This window comes from Mycteria americana, chromosome 8, assembly GCF_035582795.1.
Source record: "Mycteria americana isolate JAX WOST 10 ecotype Jacksonville Zoo and Gardens chromosome 8, USCA_MyAme_1.0, whole genome shotgun sequence".
Taxonomy (NCBI): Eukaryota; Metazoa; Chordata; class Aves; order Ciconiiformes; family Ciconiidae; genus Mycteria; species Mycteria americana.
This window is the reverse complement of record NC_134372.1, coordinates 42,876,760-42,895,477: the sequence shown is the minus strand read 5'-3', so window position 1 is coordinate 42,895,477 and position 18,718 is coordinate 42,876,760. Positions and strand designations below refer to the sequence as shown.

Genomic DNA, 18,718 nt, shown 5'->3' with positions numbered 1-18,718 from the left:
TGTTTGTGGAATTTTCCACATTGCTTCCACATAAGCATAGAAAAATAAATCACGGTGCTTTAGTACGTGTATCATGTTCCCATGTTTTAGGTCTGAATTCATCCATCTTATAGGCAGCCTGTCTAATTAAATGTGCCATCTGCAGAAGCCTGGCCATACTGTATCTGCAACAGGCTTTATTCACCACCAAACAAAGTTTTTAAACTTCTTTTCTACTTAGTTGACTGCAAGTATAAGCCAAAGTAATACTCCGAATGTCATAGGGTGATTTTCTCAAGAAAAACCACAAGTGTTACAAGTTTGCTCAAACTAGATTATTTACCCCTGTACTAGATTATTCAAACCCCTGTACTATAAATTCTCCTTATTTTCCGCAGAGGCAGTGCAAAAAAGCAACGCTCTGCATGCACCCCAGCCTCTGGGCTATTCCTCCCTAGCAAGTTGAGAGTTTGGCCATCTGTACCCTCATCTCAGGTGCTGCTGAGGAGGAGAAGAGGCTATCTGGCACAGTGCAATACTATGTTCCTCTATTTCTCTGAGCCTATAGACAGCTGCAAACTGAGAGAGCAAAGATATCTTTAAAATACTCTCAAGCCATCCCCTCCTGCCTAAAACTTGGCAGGGGGGAGGAATGCTGTATCAAGACCATCACTCCAGGGAAGTTATCTTTGGTTTAGACAACACTAAGTGAGATTGGTGTTATATTTACCAGTGCAATAAACTGTTTCTAAGGTACCCATTTTTTAGTTTCCAAGATCTAGTACTGCTTTTATCCTTCTCTAAAGGGATCCACAAGATGGAATTTAACGACAAAATAGAAGCTATGGAGGCTTTGTAGGAGAAAGTCTATAAAAAACCTCCTATCTAGTAAATAGAAAATCAATAAAAAAGGAAATATTTCCAAACTTTGAGGAGTAATTGCAGGCCACAGAGGGGAAGAAATAAACAGAAAAATGAGTAGAGTTCCTTTAAAGAAGAAAGTATGCATAGTTAAGCCTTTTTTTTTTTCCAGAAAATAGTGCTGGAACTGTTAGAGGTTTAGCTAAGCGTACATGGGCCATATTCAGCCTCAATTTGTAAGCAGTCATCCAGCTGTTAGGACAAATACAAACAACCTAAGATTGTGCATCACGTTTTTATTTTAGAATGTGATCTTCAACAGCCTATCTGCAAGTTACTTGGTCACCAGTAAGGCTAGACTGGTTCATGGCAGATACTCCTTTTTCATGTGTTGATAGTGATCAGTAAGAGGATTTGGGACTCCTTGAAGCAGATTGTTCGCTTCTTTCCAAAGGTGGAGCGACAAGGCTTGTACTAATAAGAAAATTCTCATGCAGTTCAAATGAGGCACAGCAAAACCCCTATAGTACTTTTGTTCTGCATAGCACGTTTCTCCTCAGAGAGGTTGCAAGGCAGGAAGCTCCATACCTGTGATGCAAGTAAACAGGCTTTTTGTATACAGGTGGTGGCTGTGCATGTAACCTCCATCTGTGTCCTGTGCTCAGTAGCCTTCTGCTCCCAGTGGGCTAATCCAGCTCCTGCTGAAGGCTTTGAGCTCACCTAGGTACACATATGCCTGGTCTCCTGAGCATAGAAGGGTGCTTCCAGCTGGGAGGCAGAAATTCTATCTGGGATTACATCCTCCAAACCCCTATCTTGGAGTCTACTACAAGAGGACTTTCTCCTTTTATAAACACCCCTACAGTGGAAGGAACACAGGTTTCCCGATAGCACAGCCATCTCTGTGGTCTGTAGAGCTGGCTTAATCCCAGAAGAAGGCTTAAATTGGAGATTAAGACCAAGAAAGCTAGAATTTGAAACCATTTCCCAACATTTTAATGGATTTCTAGTTAGTCTTAGTTAGTAAACATTTGACTATTTTCCAATTTTAAAGCCTCTGCTGCTGAAATCCACAGCACACATGAATCCATCAGACAACCTATGCCTCAAGCACAGCTGAGAACTTTTCACTGTAACCCAAGCATTCAAGTGGGGATGGGTGCTTGATGTATGCTAACAAGCTTGGGCTGAGCTTAAATATGAGCAGAGGTTCCAGCTGAGGCTCTTTGCTCTTACAGAGTAATCCCCCTTGCTTGTTACTATTCAAAGGTAAGGCTCTCTGAGGTTGTTTCATGTTGTTCACAGATACAATTGCTGTCCTTCATTAATTACCCAGATTTAGGCAGTTGCAGTGTGTGATTCAGACAAATCATATGCCCCTGTGACATAGCAACAGGTGACTTCATAACTGGTCTGAGCTTACTGCGGCAACATCAGTACCTCAGAAACACTCAGTGACCTACAAGGTACTAGGATGTTGCTGATGGATGAAGGAGTTTAACAAGGAATTTTGCACTGGTACTAGGGTGAGTATTCCAGAATAGATCTTTAAAGTCTTTTAAATTAGAGACCTGGCTACAGAAGCAAACTTCTATGCTCCTAGAAAATTTTCCTTTCCAGGGGGCTAATGTGTATGTGTGAAGACTATGGAAAAGAGCATATGGAGAAAAATAAATAGAAGGAGTAAAAGTCAAGAGAGAAAGGTGAAAAAGGTGAAAATACCAGTACATAAAAGTACTGTGCTTACATTCTTGTGTGTAGGGCCAGTTCTGGGCTTGGCTTGGAATTGTAACTTCCTTCCAACTCCAAACTGCTCTACTTTGAGCTTTATACTCCCCACTAAGCTCTCTAATGAAGGTCAGGGACAAATCAGCAAGCCTTGGGCTCTGCTGTGCAGTTTGAAAAGCTTGGGAGCTGCTCCTGAGCACCTCTCGGCTAATATCAGAACTTTCCCTTCAGGAGCAGACCAAGAAGGGTAACTCTGTAGTACAGCTAAGCTCTCAGCTGGACATTAGTGCTGGTAGTCTTTCTTCCACCTCGCTTTCCCCTTGCTGGCAGGCAGTGTCAGCAGGCTCACTAGGATGAGGATCAGCCTTATTAATATACACAGGCAGGGCTGAGGTGGTCAAAAAGAGAGAAGAAGGAATGAAGCTGAGTTGTTGACAATCCTGTGAGATGTAGCACAACTGAAGCCAGACCAAATCATGCTGGGCGTATATCATGTGTAATGAACAGGAAGAAAGAGCTTCTCCTTCCGACAACCTCTTGTAACTATCAGCTCTTATGCTAGAAACAAATTACTGCTAAAACACAGAGCAAGGCAGAAGCAAAGAGATGCGAACACTGCAAGGGACAGCCTCTTTCTCTAGTAAGAGATGAGTTGCCTAGGGACGGAGTGGAGAATGCTGACCTAACCCTGTGCCACCCCATAGGGTAACAACTTGACTGTGAACATCTTCTGTTATCAAGTCATAAAGGCTGGGGAGGGAACTCGCTCACTTAGGTGCCCACAGCCAGCTTTGTGTTCCTTCAGGGCAGGAAGGTGGAAGAATGAGACCTCCCTTGGGGCGAGACAAAGGAGGAGGGAAATCCATGGACACATCAGATGCAAGGTAGGAGGATAAATATAAACATGAAATAAGTGGGGAGAAAAATCACATATTACTTAACCTGTTGTGTGCTGCAATGTGAGGAATGTTTTTAGGGGTTTTTACGTTGTCGTATCGTATATCCAGGGCACCATTCCTGAGGTTTTTATCACAATGACTGCTTGGTCTGTCAAGATAGAGTCCATGAAACATTTTGAGTTAAAAGAGGAAAAAAAAACCAAACTTTTTTTTCTGCCTAAAATGAAAATTTGCTAATATTTGTCATAAAAAATAAAAAGGATGTAGGTTTAGCAGCTGAATGGTAAGCACTTTTGAAAATTACTATAAAGTCTTTCAAAAAAATTTATTTTCTATTTTCTTGCAAAGATGCTAGTAGATGTTTGGACATGTTACATTAGCCTTTTTCCTTTAGTAAGCAACTAGAAGCAGTATTTGTTACAGTAATCACATTTAAGTGGTACTTCGAGCTTTGTAAACTCTGCATTCTCCTGTTATACCACTAGGTGTGAGTGTTGGAGCTTTTTCTGTTGTTGGTTTTGCAGCAATGTGTATAAAAATTGCTGTTGTGTGTCCTGTTGAATTTCCAGTCACCCAAGCAATTCCCAACTGAACCATGATGACTATGCAGTGTGCAAATGGGAAATCACTACGTGACTGCCCACCCCCATGATAGAGTACCCATCTGCAGAGCAGAATACCCCAACTGCACGGGAAACTCTGGCTCTTACGTCCCTTTTGCCAGCTGTACATGCATGTACTGGGGAGCAGGGGCCCCTGGTGCACAGTTTTGTGTGACTTTTGCAGAGATGAGGAACCTAGAGTTGGAATTTGAAGAGAAAAAGTCACCGGCAGACCTCAGAGGATTTCAGAAACTAATTGCTGGAGACTGGTCTAGAGAAGGGAGCCTAAACTGCTTGAATGGAAATGATGGGCAATACCACATGTTTATCAGGAGAGAGGAAAGGCAGGGAGCAAAGGTCTGGGGACAAGAACTGGCGCAGCAGCGGGTCAGAGCAGGCCCACCAGGCAGCAAATACTCATCCTCACTCTGAGCTCGCTTCGCACAGGCGCATTCGGTCATTGAGAGGAAAGATAGTGGCAGTTAATTTGACAGGACAAAGTTTGTCTCCCTACTGTGTTTCTACTTTGTTTTCTGTCTGTCTTGCTCCCATTGCAGGCATTTCTGGATGAGTTTTTTATCCTCCTACCATCTCCTCTCCAACTCTATCCACCTGAGTTTTCCTCCATCATTTTTCCTTTATGTTTACTTTATGTCCCTTTGTTATTTCTTAACTAAGCATTCTGCTGGGAATCTTCAAATTGATTACTGATTTCTGTATGGTGGGTTTTGTCTTTGTGCAGTAAATAACTACTAAACAAATAGTTATTTCTGTCTCTGTTATCTGTATCCACCCGTTGATAAATGTCCACCAATAATATCTATAAACGTTTTCAATTCCTGCTTACAACTTTAGAAGCTTGGCTGAAATAGATTGAATAGGTCATAAATTTATAAACTCCTCAAAGGTAAACAAGTTCTGGAATTTGTGGTGAATTTTCAGTTTGACTGTAGCTGCAGGGATATGCTGAGATGCTGATCTATTTCAGACAAGCCAGAGGTAAAGAAGCCATATAAAATTGCTGCAGACTTTTAGTCGTTAAAATGTAGGTAAAAGGAATATTGATTCCAACTTTAGCAATGGTTGGTAGATTTTGAAAGAAAATTGGAGATATCTGGGGACTTCTTGCTCCTTTATTTTAACTCAGGAACTAAGTGAGAGAACTCAGAATCAGGCCTATTTTACAAATACATTAAGTGTTGGAAAATGAAATTAATTACAGAATCACAGAATCATATAGGTTGGAAAAGACCTTTAAGATCTAGTCCGACTGTAAACCTAACACTACCAAGACCACCACTATAGCATGTCCCTAAGCACCTCATCCAAACATCTTTTAAATACCTCCAGGGATGGCAACTCAACCACTTCCCTGGGCAGCCTCTTCCGATGCTTGACCACCCTTTCAGTGAAGTAAAATTTCCTAATATCCAGTCTAAACCTCCCCTGGTGCAACTTGAGGCCATTTCCTCTCGTCCTATCACTTCTTACCTAGGAGAAGAGACCGACCCCACCTCTCTACAGCCTCCTTTCAGGTAGTTGTAGAGAGCAATAAGGTCTCCCCTCAGCCTCCTTTTCTCCAGACTAAACAACCCAGTTCCCTCAGCCCATCCTCATCAGACTTGTTCTCCAGACCCTTCACCAGCTTCGTTGCCCTTCTCTGGACTCGTTCCAGCCCCTCAATGTCTCTCTTGTAGTGGGAGGCCCAAAACTGAACGCAGTATTCAAGGTGCGGCCTCACCAGTGCCGAGTACAGGGGCACGATCACTTCCCTACTCCTGCTGGCCACGCTATTTTTGAAACAAGCTAGGATGCTAATGGCCTTCTTGGCCACCTGGGCACACTGCTGGCTCATATTCAGGCGGCTGTCAACCAACACCCTCAGGTCCTTCTCTGCCAGGCAGCTTTCCAGCCTCTCTTCCCCAAGCCTGTAGCATTGCATGGGATTGCTGTGGCCCAAGTGCAGGACCTTGCACTTGGCCTTGTTGAACCTCATACAATTGACCTCGGTCCATCGATCCAGCCTGTCCAGGTCCCTCTGCAGAGCCTTCCTACCCTCAAGCAGATCAACACTCCCACCCAACTTGGTGTCATCTGCAAACTTACTGAGGGTGCACTCGATCCCTTCGTCCAGATCATTGATAAAGATATTAAACAGGACTGGCCCCAACATAGAGCCCTGGGGAACAGCACTTGTGACCGGCCGCCAACTGGAGTAAACTCCATTCACCACCACTCTTTGGGCCCGGCCATCCAGCCAGTTCTTTACCCAGCAAAGAGTACACCCGTCCAAGCCATGAGCAGCCATTACAACACATTACAGTGGTGTGTTGAACAGTTGTATCTCATACAGCACGTAGGCAAGCAGGGATCCAAATTTTGTCCTGTGGCATGTAGGTACACTAGTAAAAAAAAAAAAAAGTACAGTATAATCTGCCCAAAGACGGTACCCCTTTTGAATCTTCAAGAAAAGTCCTAGGAAAGCATGGCCTTCACGTGGATGCATAAGCTGTCAAAAATACTACAATTAAATACCAGTAATCACGAATTTATTGCATAATTTAAGAAAATCTTGCACAACTAAAAGATAAAAAGTAGGAATTAGCCTCCAAGCAGCAATATATTTAAATATTTAAATGAAATTCCTTTACACAAGAGAGAAACTGCTGTTTATAACATGAAGGCAAATCTCTATTGTGAGGTTAAGAACAGCAAAAAATAACTAGCGCATTTTACTCCATTTTCAAATGTCAGGTGTTAAATTGGGAAAACTTGCATGTGGCCAAATGAGCCGCAGGTTGGCCCCACTGGTTTGTGCCAATCAGGTGTGCTGCCTGCCATGTGGAGAGAGGTGAATGAGCAGTGATGATGTGCCCAGAAAGGGGATCCTGCCTCTCTACTTGTGCTTCCAGGCAGTGTTACCATCTGAATTATAAAGCCTCTTTCTGATCCTGCAGGAGAGAAGGCTTTTGCACATCTGAAGGTATTACACAGTAGAGGCATGATCTAGTCCCAGGCTGGTTTATTCTATGGGAATGTTCCAAATGACATCTAATATTTAACCATAATTGAGACATTTAGAAGCAAACATGTTTAGACTAATTGATGTTTTAGAACAGCTACTTCCCCCATTTTCTAGTAGTGTATCACTTTTAACTCAGTGTAGTTTAAAAATTAACATCAGATTTTTCTGTGTCATTTGGCTTTCTTAACCCATAGGTAAAACTCGTGGTCACAGATCCATCCTGTTAAACTCTATAAGGATGATGGCCATTTTTCACAGGAGCTCACATAATCCCAAAGTCCCTCTTAAGCACTGGAACTGAAAGGATCCCTATGCTTTATATTGGCACATGTCACCATACAGCAATCTTTTGTAAACTTTCAATAAGTTCACTAGAGCTCTGAGTTCAAGTAAATACTATCCTACCATGGAGATACAAAGTACAGAAATAGGAGGTGAATTCCAGCAACCTGAACATCAGGCTGAATTAATATGCCAAAATATGATACAATGTAGGTGGAAACATAATATATATTCCTGTACATAATGAGAGCACTCACTAAACATAACATTTTTAGCATCTGAATAGAAAATAAATTAATAGAGAAAACTTCTGTTTCAGGAAAGAGTGAGTACAATGCAGGAGATGGATATTTTTAACTCACCACTGTCTAAGTGGGAGGGGTTACTAACAAGCAAAACTGCATGTTAACAACCCAAAATTTGGACAATGTAATTTATATATGTAGTTATGGGATCAGAAATTCACAAATATATCTTTTGGCAGTACGGCAGACTTCATCCACCCACTTGCCTTGTGATGACTGAGAAAAAAAGACACAGTTTTCACGCTTCCCCCCATTTGGTTGGGCGCGATCCCAGTTGAAGTACTGTAGAGCCATGCCATTGACATCAACAAATTTCCCTTCGTTTATCATGTCATTGACACCCAACCAAAACTCAGACACTCTAGGCATACTTTTCTTGCCATAATCTCGAAGAGTGTTTGTTTCATCGTTATTCCTTGGGATAGCCAGTGTCCCTCCCTTGGCTATGCAGTCTTCGTTGGCTTCATGGAAATGTTTGGTGCCTTCTGATATGAGGTAGCACTTCTTATGGGCCTTTGTCCCACGAAGACAGACTGTGAATAGATATTGGTTTGCATGTTCAGTAAAAGCTTGGGTTATAGCTTTGAATAATGTTTCCTAAAAGGATAATTTTCTAAAGGTATGTTGGGAATTAAGCAAACAAACCCTTCAGCAAGTGAAAAGCTCTTGCCTCCACAGAGTGGGCCTGAAAGTAGCAGTAAGATCAGACTTTCCTGCTATTCCTCGTGTTCACGTAGGACCTTGTATGCAGCCAGCATGTTAGCGTGCCCTTGGGAATTCTGAACAGACTGCTCACAGGCACTCTGCAAAGCACCTTGGACTACAAGGGACAGCCAAAAGCAGAGCATGCTCTTATAGCTGCTCCAGAGAAGAGGTACTTAAGAGGAAGGACAGACATAGCTGTGATCTTAACACCATAAAGTGCTTTGGAGAATCTTTCCTGTGTTTATGCTGATAAACCTCAGGCATGATCTTGAGCCCCAGATTCCCTCCAGCAATGTAATTCTCTCAAGGATTTTTTTTATTTTGCTGTTTCAGAAAGCTAAAATATAACCCAGGCCTGTTGTCAGTGTGTCCTATGTCTTCTTTTAGCAAACAGTCCTGCTTTCACACATCTTTACCTTATTTCATCAGTCTTAAAACTGATGGAATGGATGAGGTATGGATGTTTGTATTGTTGGTAGATGTGAGCTGGTAATCAGGAAATCTATACTAGGCTATATAGTAAAGAGACAGATCTAAAGGTCTTTTCATATTTATGATATTTAAGTGCCAAAGAAAAGCAAAGTTTTATGAATTCACTAAACCTAGTTCTTAGCAAACAAAGGCAGGACAGAAAAGTGCTATTTTAAATGTGTCCTGCTCACCAGAAAAATAATGATTTGAAATTCATAATGCAAATCTCTGCCTGGATGGTTGATAAAAGTATATTTCCACCTGCAGAAGAGTACACATTCACCTCTTTAGCTCTTAATTTCTGGGCTTTCCAGCAAAGTCTATCCCTTCAAACTCTAAATTCAAATGAGGTAAAGTGACTTAAATCTATAAACACTTTTTAAAAGTATATACTTATTACTGAGCTTGCATGACAATCTGAACCAAATAATCTAAGCATTTGCATTTATAAATCTGTTTGCTTTTAGTTCTACTGGAACATATCAGGGAGGTCTTGATGTAAAGTCCAAATGTACTAGAACATTAATTTGGCATATGCTCTGTAACTGGAATTGCCTTGCAGAAGTGCTGTCAGAGTTCTTCCAGCCCAAGGTCTGTGTGGGCAGGCTTGCAGGAGTGAATCCTTAAACTTTGCTTTCCAGCTCTCCTAATGCAGATATGTGAAAAACTGATTCTCCCAAGAAAAATACTTACAAGAAGAGAACCCTCCTTGAAGGAGTGTTCCTTCTGAGCTGAGGAAGGTAGCAAAGGCCTTGAATAAACTCCTGTAACAATTATTTTTAGAATCCTGCATGTGACTACTTCCAGATTATTTCATTTATTGCTTAAACTCATCTTGTACTTATATTAGAAATATGTCATGAAACAATATGAACATCTTCTGTCCTGATGTTTTCTATAATCTGTTTCTAATTCCTGTCATCTGTTCTTGTAAAAAAGTAATTATGTATCTGATCAACAGGATATGGAAGCCACTTTGGACCATATCCTATATGTCTCAGTTTTTTAGTATTTCCAGTTGTAGTATTCATTGCATTCCTTAGCTGCATTTTCAGGGTGGTCACTTTATATTAGAGCTTATCCTTCAAATTTTATCCTTTCCAACTGCTAATGGCCAAAGAAAAGTAATGAACATATTTGCTAAATGTTGAACTCTTTAACAAATTTATATTCATGGGAAAGATCAGAGAGACCTTATCTACTTCAACAATACTGCAGTAATGATGGAGACTGGCCCACTTTAGGGAGAAAGTATGTGCTGCTAAATGGCATGTGGCAACATTTCACGGTATGTAGAAAGGAGACCTAGGAAATTCAAGCAAAAGAAGAAATCAGATTGTAATGTGTGCCTTGGAAATGTCCATAAGCTAAAAAAAGCAGCTCCTTTTTCAAGTATCACAAGGCCATTAATAAACGCAGTCAGAGCTAGGGGGTTGATAGATCTTTTTTTGCCAAATTTGGAATCCAGTTGAACAGTGTGGGTTCTGAATTTAGAATATAGCTTAAAATAAGTTTTGAGGATAGAAATCTCCTGGCTCTGGTTTCATTTCTAAGCCACTGCTTAGCCACTCTCAAGCTCCTTCTGGAAGCAATACAAGAATTACTTTTAAACAAGAGTTACTTGTCTAGTACAGGCTCCCTCTTTTAAGAAATTTCTGAAGTCATCTTATAAGAAATTTAAAATAAAAATATTTTGTGAAGCTCAAAAAGCTCTATGTAACCCAAGACGTGAAACAGGACAACCCAGATATTACCATCCTGAAGGAAAATATGTTCTGTTTCATGTGAATGATGTAATTTCCTCTGTAGTGTCCTCTTGTACATGTTTAAATGCCAAGTTTTGTGTCAACAGCTGTGAAAAAGCACAACTGTCTAGTAGGTGCATGTGTATTTACCCTTATTTTGTTTGGAAATTTCCATCTGGCTGTTTAAATACTTAAAGGACTCTGCACATTGATACGGGATATTTCTGAACCCACAGTGGGTATCACTTTGAAGTTTTATGGCAACATTCACATTTGAATGTCACAAGCTGCACACTTTAAAGGGCTCAGTCCTTTTAGCTCCCAATTTTGGGGGTATTCTCAGCCTTTTCCATGAATATTTTTGCCTTGATAGTTAGCCCATGTTCATATCAAAGCTGGGGACCTAACTCATTGACCATCTAAACTCTCAAACCCAGCAACCCTCATGGTGTTGCCTTTGTCTGATTATACCTAAAATCACAGCTTGGGGTTGTGCATAGCAAAGACAAAAGTAGTTCTTGCTCCAGACTCATTCTTGCTCTTAGCAAAGAATCATCACTTGTACGCCATTAGTTCAGACTTGATTTTACTTGAATGCTTCCTTCAACATTTGTCTCTCCATTACAGCTATGGCATACCATGCTCTTAAGGAGTTGTATTTCTCAGTCACAAATCCCCATTAAAGAGAAGGATGGGAGTGAAGGAGAGAGGAAAGGCAGTGATAACTTTTGGAAGCCATTGACCAGTGTGAGCTGCTTTACCTGTCTGAAGTGCTTGCATTTCTTTCAGAGCATTGACTTCTCGCCACAATTTGTCAATCTGGGTCTTTAGGTCATCTTTTTCTTAAATAAAAGAAATAGAGAAATGAACAGGTACACATGCAAAAAGAAAAATATTTTTAAAATGTTAAAAGCTATTTCAAAATATCATGGGTTTCTGCACTGCTGAGATATGTTTGGATTTCTTTTAAAGATTTTTTCCTTAATGAAAGAATTCCTGTAGGGTTCCTATAAAAAACAGGAGGAACCCACCTTTACCTTTCACCCGCATAGTTTAAATCTCACTTTCAGTTGGACTGTGTCCTGGTAACTGTTTGAAAACCATGGATTGTTGCAGCTAATAATTGTTTACCGTGCCAGTATCTAATTTACAGCAAAATTTGTCTATTTACTTTTGAACCTGTATGCCATGGCGTGTATATATATGACATACAAATAACAGCAGGACACAAGTTGCGTTTATTCAAAGAAATGTTATTTCTGTAAGCATGAAAGTTTCACACAACCCTTGTTCTAACACAGTGAGGAACAACTAATATAATCCAACTTCCCAGTCTGCATGTATGCAGACAAATTTGCTGAGCTGCAATTTCCCCTCCCCAGGAGGAGCCTTCCTCTCTCTCAGTAAAGAGAGGGCCTGGTGACTTGAGTCACACAAATTCAGCCTGAATCACCATTTTGTAGCACTTACAAAAGCACCAAGAAGATGGTGGGACAAGAAAAGAAGCTAATTTGCATGTAACCCCATTTTCATGTCCTCTTTTCCATTCTTTTTTCTTAATCATTATAATATTCCACCACCATGCAACAACTAGCAGGCATGTTTCCATTGCACAAGATGACAATTTGATTGCAGCAGTACCCAGACCTTTCAGAAGCCACAGTAATGAATATGAGGAATAAATGAGCTCTTTCACATGTAGCAGAACTAACAAAACCACAGTTCCTACAGATCTGTGTTACATCACCTAATCCTCCAGCTGCACCCCAGAAAGCTCATCTCTTTTCCATATTATCTACTGCCTGTGGGGATAACCCCAGCTGTTCTTCGTGACTCCCTGGTTCCCCAGGCAGGACTCCCAGTTCCTTAGTCCATGCTCCTCCCTGCAATTCCCAGTTCACAGTAGCTTCTCTATGTCCCCTGTCTGCTTCAAAAGAAGCAAAAAGCAGAACAAGGTGAGCTCCTGGTGCAACCTTTTCATAGTGGGACACTAATGCAGATTCCGCCCCCCCCCCCCCCCCCCCCCCCATTCTGAATTTCATAAAATATTGGGAAACTTATCCTCAGGAGCTCCATTCTTCTGCCAAATTGTTTCAGTTTGTGGAAGGTTGACAGACAAATGTGCTGGCAAAACAACTGTCTAAGCAGCCTGTCCTTAGGACACCAAGCTAAAAACTATAGAGATTCAAAAGGAGAAGGAAGTATATATAACTGTATAGCTCCAGAGCAGTGTAATCATGTTGTACAATGGCTTCATTAAAGCTGCGTTTTTTTCATTGACCAGGAGTTTAAATATTTGCCATTAGTGTAACCTCCATCATATCCTCTTATTAGAAGTAAGTCTTTAAATTAAATACGCGGACATTTCCAAACAACATTCAGCGGGTTTTTATTTGCTCTGTAAGCTTTGCTCTGGGAATTTATGCTTTACCTTTTTCTGCTAATTCTTTTTCATTAGTTTGACTTGCCATTTCACAGTCAGTATTTGTCACACAGGTAAAGTAATATTCCACAAATATTAGACAGACATTCTGTTAAAATTAGGAAATGGTACAAAAATCTGAATAATAACCCTTGGATACTGAATACTTTATTCTGCTTTTTTCCACCATATGTACATGAATTTCGATTCTTCTGATCTTAGTCAATATAACTACGTAACTAAGAACGATCAGCGAGAGTCCCCTCTCAGCTGTACCTCTGGGTCCTAAATAACGTCGACAGAGATGAATAGGCATAACAGAGCAATATATTTACAACTGTTATACAGCTCTATTTCCATAACTCATTCCGCCACCTTATTTTTAGCTTTGCTAACTCACATAAAATATTTTAAAGACAGATATAATATAGACTCAACTGTCCTTTGTTAATAAGCATTTGTATAATGTTAGTTTCTGGTTCATGCAATCTTATTTAAGTACATAGTAAACTTGCATAGTTTATAAGCTTCTATTCCTCCTCCCAGTTAAAACCCAGTACCTTTCACTCTACGTTTGCTGTGCTTCCTGGCTTTGAATTTGGAAGCCTCGCTGATGGTCTGATCCAGCAGTAGTATACTTATGAGTAGAAAAATCGTAAGTCCAGTTTGTGCCATGTCTCTTCTAAGCTTCAAGAGATACTTAAGAAGCTTCAAGAGATTCTCTTTAGCAGCTCTGAGAGCAAGTCACATAGACACATCTCAGTAGGGACTGACTGAGGTCAGTTTTATAAAAGTGTAGTGATAGGGTTGGCTGCACTCCTTGCTTACGAAATGTGTTTAATACTTAAGCTGGCTGTAGCATAAGGCACCCCCTTGTTCTCAAATCTCATCTGAAATTCCTGTTCCTGTTTTGAGTTCAGCTGGGACAGGTTGCCTCTCCAGAGGCTGTACCAGCAATGAACAGTGCACTGATTGCCACTAATGAGCGCCATATCTCCTGTTTTTACTTTGAAGCCAAAATGTATGGAAAAGCAGATGGATGCTCAAAAACACCTTGTGCAATGCCAGCCTCAAGCAGGGGTAGCCAAAAGATTTCTACAAATATAACCGGCTCACCCAGCATGGCTCTGACCCAAGCTGGCTAAGTCATGACAATGGTCATGATCTTATTTACATTGAAACAAAAAAAGAATTTACTCACTCCTGAGTAAATGCAAACATTGCAGCTACACACACACACATATATATACACACTAAGATCACATCATGTGGGGAGTGCAATTATTAATTTATGAAGAGTTAATAAATACCTAATAGACAGCATGTGCTATCAGCAGGGTCTAATCAGGGGAACAAAAGATAGTGATACTCTTCCAAAGGTTCCCAGGTCCTGACTATATGGTCAGAGGAAGGGATGCTGCTCTCAGTAAAGCACAAGATGCACAAACCATGACTGTGTCTCTCTGGACTCCAGAGAGCTCTCTGCATTTGGATCTCTTTCATTTGCCCCTGGGCTCCCTTGAGTTTTGTGGGGCTGCCTTTTAATCGGGATTGCTATAAGTAGTAGAACTTCTCACTGACTTTGGTGGACAAATGAAATTGTCACAATAATGTGCCCCTCCATCGCACTCTTTTCTTCCCTTCTCCCCCCTCCACCCCCCCAAGAGAGGGTTTGTTTAAAATCTTGACACTGAATCATAACTGGGTGATGGGGTGCTGGCAGGTGCAGTTCATGCCCCTCAGAGCTGTTGTTCCAGACAGCTCTTTGCCATCTCTGCCTTGGTTACATTCTGCTCATGTTGCCAGATTTTTTCAGAACTGTAACAGCAAGAGACTTATTGCAATTAGAAATTATTTATTAAATGAAAGCTGGGATTTAGGGACATGCTGTTATACTACATGAATGCATACTGGCTTTTTCCAACCCCTGCATACAGTCTAAAAGCACTTCAGTACTTATAGTGTAAAACACACCTACACCATCTGTTTTGGATACCTTTAAACAACTAACTGTATTCTAATCATAGAATCGTTAAGTTTGGAAAAGACCTCTAAGATCATCTAGTCCAACTGTCAACCCAACACCTCCATGCCTACCAAACCATGTCCTGAAGTGCCACATCTACATGGTTTTTTAACTCCTCCAGGGATGGTGACTCCACCACCTCTCTGGGCAGCCTGTTTCAATGTTTGACCACCCTTTCAGTAAAGAAATTTTTCCTAATATCCAATCTAAACCTCTCCTGACGCAACTTGAGGCCATTTCCTCTTGTCCTATCACTGGCTACTTGGGAGAAGAGACCAACACCCACCACACTACAACCTCCTTTCAGGTAGTTGTAGAGAGTGGTAAGGTCTCCCCTCAGCCTCCTTTTCTCCAGACTAAACAATCCCAGTTCCCTCAGCCGCTCCTCATAAGACTTGTTCTCCAGACCCTTCACCAGCTTTGTTGCTCTTCTCTGGACACGCTCCAGCACCTCAATGTCTCTCTTGTACTGAGGGGCCCAAAACCGAACACAGTATTCGAGGTGCGGCCTCACCAGTGCTGAGTACAGGGGCACGATCACTGCCCTACTCCTGCTGGCCACACTATTCCTGATAGAAGCCAGGATGCCATTGGCTTTCTTGGCCTCCTGGGCACACTGCTGGCTCATGTTCAGGCAGCTGTCAACCAACAGCCCCAGGTCCTTTTCTGCCTGGCATCTTTCCAGCCACTCTTCCCCAGGCCTGTAGTGTTGCATGGGGTTGTTGTGACCCAAGTGCAGGACCTCGCACTTGGCCTTGTTGAACTTCATAGAATTGGCTTCGACCCATCAATCCAGCCTGTCCAGATCCCTCTGTAGAGCCTTCCTACCCTCGAGCAGATCAACACTCCTGCCCAATTTGGTGTTATCTGCAAACTTACCGAGGGCACACTTGATCCCCTCATCCAGATCATTGATAAAGATATTAAACAAGACTGGCCCCAAAACTGAGCCCTGGGGAACCGCTTGTGACCGGCCGCCGACCTGATTTAACTCTGTTCACCACAACTCTCTGGGCCCAGCTCTCCAGCTGATTTTTTTACCCAGCAAAGAGTACACCCACCTAAGCCATGAGCCGCCAGCTTCTCTAGGAGAATGCTGTGGGAGACAGTGTCAAAGGCTTTACTAAAGTCCAGGTAGGTAACATCCACAGCCTTTCCCTCATCCACTTGCTGGGTCACCTGGTCTTAGAAGGAGATCAGGCTGGTCAAGCAGGACCTGCCTTTCATGAACCCATGCTGGCTGGGCCTGCTCCCCTGGTTGGCCGGCACATGCCTGTTGAGCGCACTCAAGATGAACCGCTCCATAATTTTCCCCGGTACCGAGGTCAGGCTGACAGGCCTGTAGTTCCGGATCCTCCTTCCAGCTGTTCTTGTAGATGGGTGTCACGCTGGCAAGCCTCCAGTCGCCTGGGACCTCCCCTGTTAACCCGTCCCTGTTAATAATCTATACCTAGTAAGCATCTATTGATTATTAGTTAATAAACTTTTCATAAATGCATCCTGATATGATAAAACTTAGTTTCAGTGTTCCTGCCTCAAAATGTTGAAGTATGTTACATTGTGTAGGGAAACCTCTGGATCAACAATGCTAACTCCTCAGTGCTATTATGGAGCATAGTACATCAGAGATGGTTATTACAGGGTCCCACCCACCCAGGACTGTCTAACAAATCACTCAGCTGCACATTCCAGTACACTGTTAAATGTGGAAAAGGCTGTCATTCCAACTAGCACACCAGAAGCTGATATGTGAGCTGTCAGAGAGGAAAACAAGGAGCTTTGCAAGGGTCTAGTTCAAGATTTAATCTGTCATTTAGAACTAACCCTAAGTTCAGGGTTGATCCATATTTTATCCCAGTAATATTGGGGCATCAATATAAGTTAATTAAGGGCAGACAGCTGAATCAATAACTGCCTCCAGTTAGTTTTTCACGTGGTCCCTTCTCAGAGGTTGTGGAATTGCACATGAAGCTGATCCTGAACCACTGCAGCTTGTAGCCTGACATATTAAACTAGTGCTAATTTTGGGTTACCTCAGTAAGGGAGCTGTAAGCCCCTGGAGCTGTTTCACGTGGAGCTTAGCTGTCCCACAGCTCTCCTCTGAGAGAGGCAGGACTAGCAGCTGGGGTCAGCAAGCATTTTAGCGTGCGTGTTGAAGGACTCGGTACCAGAATGTATTTGTTCCTTTTCCTAGGAAACTGAGTTTTCTGACACAGGCTGTCTTTTCTTTCTGTGAAATGAGTTTAACAGAAAAAGATTTGTGCTTTACTGAGGCAAGCACACAAGTCACTAGAAATGGAGGTATAAAGAAAACACAGATTGGGTATTCTGGGAGTTCTTGGCCAAGAGCCTGAGTAAAAACCTGTGCTTTTTTTCAGTATGCCATGTTATGTCCTTTTAAGAACAGACTGAAACTCTGTTTTGAAAGCTTCATCCCCTTCGTTCAGTAGTCTCTTGGAGCATTTTACCAGTCTGCAAGTAGCTCAGCTGGACTTCACTCCTAAAACCTGAATCACAAAGCTGTCCTTGCAGCTGCTGTGAGAGACCACAAGGGTGTAGGGGCTTGTTTGTCTAGAGTACCTCAGAAATAGGTTTCACACTTATGACTAATCTATAGCAACTGAGGAAGCAAGTTTAACTTCTTGTATACAGTGTGTGGGCAGAAGAGTCAGAGAAAAGTCAAAATATGTTGCTGAGAAGATGTAAACTCCCAGTGCTACTGTGAGGAACCAGGAAACGGAACCACAGAGGAGGCCTAGAGCCTCACTGAAGTGAGTACCTGCTCCATGCATGGTCTTGAAACCAGCATTACAATGTCATTTAGAGCTGTAGTTTTTCTTTTACTAGTATAGCTATAGTGATATAATACAGCCCAGAGAGTGATAATACAGCCCTATACACCTATGTATAGGTGTAATTTTTCCTGGGACAAATTATTCCTCTTTCCATATTCAGAATGTGCTGTACAAGTATAAATAGCCTCATACCTTTATAGCTGTATCCAGACTAGGATGAGATTGCGCTTTTTTATTTACACCGGTATAGCAGAGCTTCTGTGTACAGACAAAATCGTCGTTTCTCTTGAAGTGCTTAGTTCGCTTCAAAGCACTCTTGAAGTGCTTTCTTTGATAAGAAACGTCTTGCAAAAGCCATAGCTGCTGTACTGCACAGGCATCTGGTTTTATGGCTCCTGTCTCCCCACCTGATTCCGTTTGCTTTCAGACAACTGAACCATTCAGAGCATAAGCATCCTTTGGTAAAAGGTTTATTTCAGTTTCTCCACAGAGGCTCTTCAAGGTAAAAAGTCTATTCCCCTCAGAGACAGTTCTACCTTTATATGCTCCTGTAAGCTGTCTCAGAAAAACTCTTCATACAGTTGTTTTTTCCTCTCCATTCTCAGCCATCACTCGGTTTGTGGAAAGAACATGCAATTGGGCACAGAGTATGAGAAGTCAGTGTGAGATGAGGACTGGATGCTGGGCTGAGATCCTGAAATAGGTCTGGCTGCAGAAGCCATTTCCTGTTGTGTGGAGTAAGATCCTATGTAGGGAGATCATGTCCTTTACTTATCTCCTGAGGTAGCAGAGCTACAAATAAAACACTACTTGTAAAAAATATCTTTAAAGAAAATTAATGCTTCAGACTGTTGAAAAGCAAGCTGCTCACAC

At 41.8% G+C, this 18,718-nt stretch overlaps 1 protein-coding gene across 1 annotated transcript; it reads right to left on the bottom strand.

The window, feature by feature from the left end:
• Window positions 1-7,822: 7,822 nt before the first annotated feature.
• On the bottom strand, window positions 7,823-13,699 carry CLEC3A (C-type lectin domain family 3 member A). The gene is made up of 3 exons (XM_075510119.1): window positions 13,585-13,699; window positions 11,364-11,444; window positions 7,823-8,214 (listed from the first exon to the last, which is right to left on the bottom strand). Exons 1-3 carry the CDS (start codon window positions 13,697-13,699, stop codon window positions 7,823-7,825), a joined length of 588 nt encoding a protein of 195 aa, XP_075366234.1.
• Between the last annotated feature and the right edge of the window lie 5,019 nt (window positions 13,700-18,718).

Coding starts and splice junctions, on each gene's coding strand:
- CLEC3A (XM_075510119.1), bottom strand. CDS start 13,699: ATGGCACAAACTGGACTTACGATTTTTCTACTCATAAGTATACTACTG. Junction 11,445..13,584: donor CAGCAAACGTAGAGTGAAAG/GTACTGGGTTTT, acceptor CTTTTATTTAAG/AAAAAGATGACCTAAAGACC. Junction 8,215..11,363: donor AATGCAAGCACTTCAGACAG/GTAAAGCAGCTC, acceptor ATCTATTCACAG/TCTGTCTTCGTGGGACAAAG.